Consider the following 9,367-nt stretch of genomic DNA (forward strand, 5'->3'; position numbering starts at 1 on the left):
AGACCACTAGCCTGAAGCTGGTCATGACCCCAGCAAGCTAAAATCTTCCTGGTATGTCCATCAGGAAAATCCTCTCATCCTAACAATTTTGAGCCTGGGAGACTGGGGCAGACATAGCTGCAGTGTAGGAGTTGCCCTGGCTGTAGAAAGCTCTCTAGAGACCTGTAGAAAGAAAAGGAGGTATTAAACATCACCACCAAGAAGTGCTGCGAGGAGGAGTACAAAATGCCGTGCGCATTGTGGGATTTCCTCCAAGGAGATCACTGTGTGTCTGGCCTGTACCATGAACCATACATGGTACAAAATGGCAGTGCATGGAGGAGAGACTCAGTCAAAACATGCCTCCACAGAAGCTGAACAACATTTGCAGAGAGCCAGGATATCCACGCCAGGCACCCCTGGGATGAGGGCTGCTGACTGCACAGTGGGCAGGAGTGGCATTTCACAGTGCCACTTTCTGAACTAAGGTCCAAAATGAGAAGGTGCAGGCAGCAAGCTTGCAGGAGATTCTACACAATGATGACAGATTTTTCTTCAACCTTGTGCTTTATTTTAGAAAAAAGGAGGGAAAGCTAAAACACTGGTAGCCTTTTCTTTGAATATCCCTAATGCATGCCTCTGATGAACTTACAACCAAAGAACCTGGGGAAGATGGACAGGAGGGGATTTCGGACTGGCCTTCCTAGACTTTCACATGGATGAAGAGGACAGACCAGCCTGCCAATGCTTAATGTCTGCTCACAGAAATGAGTATTCAGAAAACCCTTGGACACTCCTGTGACATGAAAAGGCCCGTAGTTTCCCACAGTGAAAAGTCTGAGTGGGTCTTATGGGTTTTCTTCCCTCGTAAATCCCCAGTGTGTCTGCCAGGGTGGTGAGAATATTTAGAATATAGTTATTTTATCCTTATAAAAATGAGAAATCTTGAAAATATTCCTAGTTCCAGGGCTTTTGTCTAACATATGTCATAAACTGTGAGGCAGAGCTGAGAACTGAGCCCTTGTTCCCGGGAACAAGGAAACTTTACAGGGAAGGTGGTAAGGTCATGAATGCTGGCAGCAGAGACCTCATGTTGCAGCACAAACTCGCATGAACTCCACTTTCACCGGGTGGTAGTCCCTAGAGCTACACGAACTTCCATGAACTGTGCTGGCAACATCTAAGCTGATGCAGGAGTTTAGGCCAGCAGATCAGCAACTAGTCCAAACTTGTTGGCAATTCAGTTTTTCCACTGAAGTATCAAGTATGGGTCTTTAAGAAGTGTAATGAGATTGAAAAAGAATGACTAACAAATTACTGCACCTATGTGAGAAAATGAGGATGACTTAAGAACTCAATAGGGAAGCTACAGAAACTTTTGCATGGGACAGAGACCTTCACTACCACCTCTGAGCAAAAGGGAAACTTACATTAATACTGCTGCACAGCAAAACCAGCACACTCCAACCAAGCACCCAGTTCACCCAGGCCCCTCCTTAATTCCCACCAACTCCCACATCTCCTATTCTAGCAACACCTTCTGCTCAGTTGGATGAGACCTGTCTGCCTGTGAAAGTGTCACAGCTCAGGTGAGACAGAGGGATATGGCCAGGCTGAGAAAGCTGAGCACAGGCAGTGCCACAGTCCTGAGGGTCCTTTCTACCTGCCATTGCCACTGCTGTTGGGACCTCACAGGTATGCAGCCCCTGGAGTAATCTTGGGCAGGAAGCCTCCAGCTCTTTCTGAAATCCTTGCAACACACCAGACATACGCTGCAGCCTCCCAGGACAGCTCTGGCCCTTCCAAAGGATCAGTTCCTCATACCAGAGTCAGACATCAACAAAACAGGAACCTGTGCATACCAGCTTCCAGCAGTAGTTTAGACAGGCTTCTTTCGTCGTTGCAAGTGCAAGGACTAGTTGCCAGGTTGCACTAAACATACCCAGCCTCTCACAAGTGCAGCTCTGTCTCAGATTGGGAAGCCATTCCCCAGAGACCCTCTCAAGTTCTTGATTTCTCTCTTCTCTACCTGCTTCTCTGACTCTTTCTCTTCTCTAGGAGACCTTGATGAAGTCAGAGCCCCAATGTCTAGTCCCTTTTTCTTATGTCTTTATCTTATCTTTCCCAGCAAGTCCTTTTTTGTCTATTGTGATGTCTGAAGACCTTTCTGTCCTTGCTAGATAGATATTTTATACTTTCTTCTGAAACCAGACATCCCTAGGGAGAGAGACTGAGGCACTTGCTGTGTACTGAGGAGAACATGTCAGTATGTTGTTTGGCACATTACATGCAGTGCAAACTCCATTGATAATGGCAGGAAGACTTCAGGAACAGTCAGGGATGGCTCAGCCCACTCAGAGCTTGTACAATCAATACCAAAGAGTGGAAAATTTAAATGACACTGAGGTACTTGGAAGATGCTCTCATGACAGTGAATTTCTGGAAGCGCCTCAGTAGAAGAGTGCACCCCTAGTGTGATCTCTTTAACAATGATCTTTAGGTAAAACAAAACAAGTTTTATGAGCACATTATAAATATGTTAACCTCTGTTGGCCTCTGCAGTTGTTTGTGATGAAGTGAGTCTTCATTGACCACCAGGAGAACACCTAGTTCAAACACCAAGACAAGTCCCGGTTTCATAACATGAGGCAGTCTAACAAATGATTGACTAGTAATATTGACTAAGTCAGCCACGTGATCCAAAACCTGCTGTTTTAACCTGAGTTAACATAACTAACATAACCCTTCAGTATATAAACTCGGGCTCCAGCAGCCAGAGTCACTCCTTCCTGAGACACAGAAGCCAATGGAGCTCCTGGGAGCAGCTGCTGTTGTCCTCCTGGTTTGCATTGCTTGCCTGCTCTCCTTTGCAGCATGGAGAGGGAAGTCTGGAAAGGGGAAGATGCCTCCAGGACCAGCTCCCCTTCCTATCCTAGGTAACGTGCTGCAGGTGAAACCAAAGAACTTGGCCAAAACCCTCCAGAAGGTAAGACCACTTTCTTCTTCTCTCTTACTTTCTTCTGTGGACAAGAAATGTGTGGGACCTGTGCATGGGGGCAACCTGTGGCCATAGCTTGATAAATGGCAATCCCAGAGGAGTAGAGAAGTCATGGAGATCTCAGATGCTCCCCCTCATTGCTGTTATCATTGTTGTTCAGGGTCTGATAGCTGAGAACCCTCTCCACAGCCACACTTATAATGAGAGGACAAAATCATGATGTTGCTGGTCTGTGAGGCTGCACTGCCTGTAGTGGGATGCAGTAGCAAGGACACTTTTCAACTTCTCCTCCCTATCTGCTCCATGGCCAAGTAATCTTTTGCATTTTGACAGCTCAGTGAAGAGTATGGGCCAGTGTTCACAGTGCACCTGGGCTCTGACCCAGTGGTGGTGCTGCACGGACACGATGTGGTGAAAGAAGCCTTGATTGATCGTGCAGACGAGTTTGCTGCCAGAGGACACATGCCAATTGGAGACAGGGCTAACAACGGATTAGGTATGTGTGCTGACCAAACTTCTTCTGAGAAGGGAAGGGCTGAGGATGTGTTCAGCAGCTTAGAGCATGGAGTGTACCATGCATGAGGGAAGACTGTGGGGAGTGGGTATGTTCTACCTGGAAAAGAGAAGGCAGAGTGTGCTGTAATTACTGGCTTCCTCCACCCAAAGAGGGTAGCAGAGAAATGGAGCCAGATTGATCTCAGTGATGGGCAGTGAAAAGGCAAGCAACAACAGCCACCAGCTGCAGCAAGGGAAATTATGTGCAGATATGAGTGATAGATTGTCCACAAGGAGATTTGGTATGTGGTAGAGAAGGCTAAAAGCAGACAGCTGGACTACAGGACCTCCAGAGATTGCCTCTAAACCACAGTACTCTGACACTACCATGTCAGTGCTCTCCTAGGGAAAGGATTCACTGTCACCATGAGCTTCTGTTCATCTCCCATTCAGCATGCTCAAGCCAGGTGTTCCTTCTTCCTCTGCAGGGATTATTTTTAGCAACAATGAGGGGTGGTTACAAGTCCGGCGGTTTGCTCTCACCACTCTGCGCAACTTTGGAATGGGGAAGAGGAGCATTGAAGAGAGAATCCAGGAGGAAACTGAGTACTTGCTGGAAGAGATCAACAAAACAAAAGGTATGGTCCGTTTCTAATATAGCTTATTTTTGCAAAAAAGGACTGTATTAAAGGAGTCCACATCTTCAGCACAGAACTGAAGTTCCCATGTGTTTCATCGATGCACCAGGTACCCCTCAAAGCAGTAAATAATTCCCTGATTATGTACTGTTCTTTCTGGAGGACCCTTCTGTGTCACTCACAGACTGTGATCTGATATCTCCACTAACAATCAGAGCTCAGGTTACTCACAGTAGTCATAAGTAGCTATAGTTCTGGCATTTTTTTATGGTTTGTAACTTTTCTGAAATCACAGGAACTCCTTTTGACCCAACCTTCATGCTGAGCTGTGCCATCTCCAATGTCATATGCTCCATTGTCTTTGGGAAGCGGTATGACTATAAAGACAAGAAGTTCCTGGCCCTGATGAACAACATGAACAACATCTTTGAGATGATGAACTCCCACTGGGGACAGGTATATTCAGTAGCCATTTCACAGTGGCAACATCCTCCCAGGGGAGCAGGAGGCCTCCCTCCCAATGAAGTCCCATTTCAGTCTTCTAACTAGGACCCCATCAGTGCTCTGCTGCACAGGAGGGAATTCAAGAGCAAGAAGCACCCTCAACAATGTGGTTGGCTTTGCCAGCTAAGTGTAGCTTCCCCCCAGTCCTGAACACCCTTTTTCTCCATGTCTAAGGTTTCTACTACTACTAAGTGAGCCCCTAGTGCCCTGTCAGACTGCCCAGCCTCACAGCGCTTCTGCTTGGTTCAGCTGAGAGGGTTGTGGCCTTCCTAGGCTTTTTGATAATATCACAGGATAGGGCAACGATCATGCTAGGGACCTTCCTGTTTCTTTCCTTCCAGCTCTACCAGATGTTCTCAAATATCCTCAGTTACTTGCCTGGCCCACACAACAAAATATTTGCAGAATTTGATGATCTAAAAGCCTTTGTGTCAGAGGAGGTGAAGATGCACCAAGACTCCCTAGATCCCAGCTCCCCTCAGGATTTCATTGACTGCTTCCTCAGCAAAATGCAAGAGGTAAGGACACAGCATACAGCCCCAGCTCATCCCCAAACACACCTATGCTGAGACCCTTCCCTCTCCTAAGTAACACAGACATCGGGATGACCCCTTCTTGGGCAGCTAGGCTGTGCAGTGGGAAGACACCAACAATACCCCAGATAGTGCCTGTGCTAGAGTTTACAGCTGTGGATCTACACACTCGCCAGCCACTACCTGCAGCTGCTTTGACAGCAAGAACTTCATCTGCTCTCACTGAAACAGGGACATTTACAGTCTGGTCTTGCAGTTCTTTCACTAGAAAGCAGTTAGCAAAGCAAGGGCAAACAGGCAACTACGTACTATTTGGTGCACAGCTTGAAAGAAGGTTGCTCTGGGGTCGAGCTTACTGCACAAAGATAGCATTGCAATACCCCAGATGGCTGCTGCAACTTACAGAGAAATGCAACAGCTCTAGGTGAAAAGAAAGGCCTGGGGTGACGCAAGAAAGGGCCACTTTCTTGTGAGAGAAACAGCCCATCCTTCTCCCTAGGAGAAAGAGAATCCCAATTCCAGTTTCTACATGAAGAACCTGATAACCAGCACCTTCGACTTGTTCATTGCTGGAACTGAGACAACTAGCACCACCGTAAGATATGGGCTTCTGCTTCTTCTCAAATATCCAAAGATACAAGGTACCAGTCTGTGACCTCCTCATCTCTAGCTATTCCCCTGGGCTGGGTGCATGTCTAACATCACATTCTTCCCACAAAATCTTTCCTCTCTTTCTCATATTTCACCCAAAATGGGAAAAGTCCTTGCACTGTCATTCCCCAGGGTGGCTGTTAGAGACCTCTCAGCTTCACTGGCGTCATCAGCTGTACTCACCTCACAGCCAAGGACTTGACTGTCCACATCTTTATCTCCCAGTAGTCTTATTTAGCCAAGTCACTAGGAAGACATTCTTTGCATGGGCCGCCGTGAAGCTGTGCTCTAGTCAACACCAAAACCAATATCAATGCTCCTGTCATCTGTGATCTGTAGACAGCTTAGGGAACCTGTTTAGGCAGGTTTGGTTTCATTTACCCATTTTATGGTTTGTGCCTCTCATGACAGAGAAAGTTCAAGAAGAGATTGACCGGATAGTGGGACGATCACGAAGACCTTGTGTGGCTGACCGAACACAGATGCCCTACACAGACGCCGTGGTCCATGAAATACAGCGCTTCATCACCCTCATCCCCCTGGGTCTCCCTCACACCGTGACCAAAGACACTCGCTTCAGAGAGTACGTCATTCCCAAGGTTGGTGGGCACGCTCCCTCAAGTTCAACAACAAGGTGGCAGCATATTTGCTCTTAAGCTGTCAATTACAAGCCAAAAGCTAGAAATGCTGTGGCCTGACCTCACTGTCGCCCAGCCCTTCATGAAGGTTTTATCCCTAGGCTCCTGTAGCTCACTTGCAATCCCTTGTTGCCCCTCTATGGGTCAAGACTGGAACAGTAGCTCTGTCCAACACTTTTGCTTCACCTATCTGCAGAAACACAGTGGGTTCATAAAAAAACAGAGCAGTGACTCCTCATACAAAAGGCAGCAAAGCCATGTAACTGTTCACCACCATCCAGGAGAGCCTGTGCACACGCTTGGAAGCAAAGTCAGTTGGTGGTTATTGAGCCCAGAAAGCCCCTGAGCCTGTGCTGGAGTCTGTGTTTGCATTCAAGGGAACAAGCAAAACCTGTTTGTCCTGTTCTTACACACTTGAGGCAGTCGCTGCTGGCCACGGTCAGAGGCAGGCTGGTGGGGTAGAATGACCCATGGCCTGTCCTGGCCCACTGCAGCAATGCTCATGGCTCTTCTGGGTGTCTGTGTACCCATCAATGGCTGGTCAGGAAAAGGGAAGGAAGAGGATTGTGGCAGAAGAAATTCATTAGGAGAGGGGAAGAGAGTTTCATTTCAATAACCTTGTGTGATTTTGCTTTTTGGGGTTGCAGAAAAGAAGGAATGTAGTGCATCTATAAATACATTACTCTGAAACACTAAGAAAGAGGAAGAATTACGTGGGGTGTTCTCAGATGACCAGAGCAAGGTGATGATAAATGGTCTGAAAGTGAGAGGGAGCATTCAGGAAGATCAGCCAGCAACTGTCTCTGCTGTGACATCTAGCAGGGTCTCTCTAAAGCTGCTTCCTTTAGCAAGGAAGGGTCCCCAAAGGGAAACCAAAGGCACTGGTAGGGCTGTGCTGGGAAACTCAGTCTTAAGTTGGCAATCAGTCAGATTAAGTGATCTAACTTGCATCCCCTTCATGTCCTGCTCTTGTCCTTGTGTTACCTCAGGGCACCACAATCTATCCCATCCTCAGTTCTGTCCTCCATGACAGTAAAGAGTTTCCAAACCCAAATGAGTTCAACCCTGAACATTTCTTGAACAAGAATGGCACCTTTAGGAAGAGCGAGTTCTTCATGCCCTTCTCAGCAGGTAAAGCACAGACTTTCTCTCTTCCTCTCTTTGTTGACCTTCTCCTCTGGAGACCACCCTGCCTTTCCCTATAACACACCCCCCCTCTTCCCAGCATGGTCTCACTGGTGCTTCCCTGGGGCTCCCTGCTCTCTGAATAACTCCTCCCTGCTTCTCCCTTCCCCAGATGCTTATCCCATTTTGTTCAGGTCTGGTGGCTTCTCCAACCTCCTACTAGGAGTTGTGGATGTAATGACATGAATGGGACCCATCAACATTTTCTAGAATACCAATCACCTTCCTACACAACCACCAAAGTTAATCCTTAACCAATCTGTCTTTCTGTGGTAGCTCCGCTTTTTCCCACCACCTCAAAGTACCTGTCAGGCCCCAACCCTCCACTTTCTCACCAGTGCTTTACGTCACCTTGCCTGCTCTCATCTTGCCTCTTGTGATGCCCCCTCCATGTTTAAGACTTCTCCTGTCACCATTCTTCCTTCACACACTCAACCAAAATGCCAAGGGTCTTTCTCCAACAAAAGGAGAAAAATGGACTTTTGCAAATCTTTCTTGCAAATGTCCTTAGGATTACTGAGTCATCTCATTGCTGTGGCTGTATCTGGTAAATAAAGCTGCACAACACATTTGCTTAGTACAAACTCTGGTCTACATGGCAACACCTGTTGAGCTCTATTTGCTGTTTTCACCTCCAGGGAAGCGAATATGCCCTGGAGAGGGCCTGGCACGCATGGAGATATTCTTACTCATAGCCACCATCTTGCAGAACTTCACCTTGAAGCCCATCATTGACCCCCAGGAAATCGACATAACCCCAACACTGAGTGGAACAGGCAACGTACCTCCTGCCTACCAGTTGTGTGCTCTCCCCCGCTGAAAAGCACAAAACCACTCTCCACACTGCCCTGAGCCCAGCTATTCCCTTACATCTCACTTACTAAAGCCAATGGCAGAAGCATTAGCCCACTTTCCAAGGCCTCCAGGAAGGCAGACCAAACACAGGTACCTTGCACAGAGTAGACACCTTCAAAGCCTCCCAGAACTGCTCCACCACATCACAGGGAGGCCCTCGGTGACACTGCAGCCTGTTACACCGATGCTCTGTGCACAGGCTCACTGAGTGAAGTGGCTGCATCAAACAGCTGATTTTCTCAAACACAGCTCCCATGGCTGTCCATGACCTGCTTCTCCCACAGGACATGTCCCACCAAGAGCAGCATGCTTTGCAGATGGATAGTGCTGCATATGTGTATGTTAATGACCCAATAAAGAAAAATCTGTTTATGAGGATTTGAGATCTTATTTTCTTTGGGTTGGGACAGCACCCACATCTGCTGCTCCACTGCAGAGTAGGTCTGCAGCATCTGTGGCCTTCCCTGTGGGAAGGCTGTCCCTCCTGGGGCAAGGGTCCTGCCTGTTTTTTCCATTGGACCCACTGCTGCTGCCTGCAAGGATCCCTGGCCAGTCACAGCACACCCACAGTTGGGAAGGGTCACAGTGTGGGATGGGAAGGGGATCATGCAACCTGGGAGCTATCAACAGCTCTATTTGCTCTTCTCAGGGCTGCCAATCCTGCTGCCCACAGCTGAACAAAGGACAGCTGCAGCATCCCTCCGGGAGGAGAGAGCTCACTGCTCCACGCCCCGCCCCCCCCCATTCAGAGGCTGAAACTGGCTGCCTTCACCCCCTCAGTGGGATCTCTGGCTGCTCCTGGGGCGCCTCTCATTTCTCAGGCACGCTATGGCCCAGCCTTTCCACAAGCTGTGAGCACCTTCCCTATGGCTCCTCTCTGTTCTCCTCCCA

General features: G+C 48.1%; 1 protein-coding gene across 3 annotated transcripts; it reads left to right on the forward strand.

The window, feature by feature from the left end:
• The first annotated feature begins 2,785 nt into the window (after window positions 1-2,785).
• Window positions 2,786-8,766, forward strand: LOC141960942 (cytochrome P450 2C19-like). 3 transcript variants are annotated; one of them, XM_074907300.1, is made up of 9 exons: window positions 2,786-2,965; window positions 3,311-3,473; window positions 3,961-4,110; window positions 4,406-4,575; window positions 4,965-5,132; window positions 5,647-5,788; window positions 6,210-6,397; window positions 7,426-7,567; window positions 8,260-8,766. In XM_074907300.1, the coding sequence occupies exons 1-9, from the start codon at window positions 2,786-2,788 to the stop codon at window positions 8,439-8,441; spliced, it is 1,485 nt and encodes a 494-aa protein (XP_074763401.1). In that variant the 3' UTR covers window positions 8,442-8,766. The 3 variants fall into 3 exon arrangements, with proteins under 3 accessions (XP_074763401.1, XP_074763400.1, XP_074763402.1); XM_074907299.1 differs by having other exon boundaries at window positions 4,406-4,566; window positions 4,956-5,132; XM_074907301.1 differs by lacking the exon at window positions 4,965-5,132 and having other exon boundaries at window positions 4,406-4,566.
• Window positions 8,767-9,367: the final 601 nt, after the last annotated feature.

This window comes from Athene noctua, chromosome 5 (genome assembly GCF_965140245.1).
Source record: "Athene noctua chromosome 5, bAthNoc1.hap1.1, whole genome shotgun sequence".
NCBI lineage: Eukaryota > Metazoa > Chordata > Aves > Strigiformes > Strigidae > Athene > Athene noctua.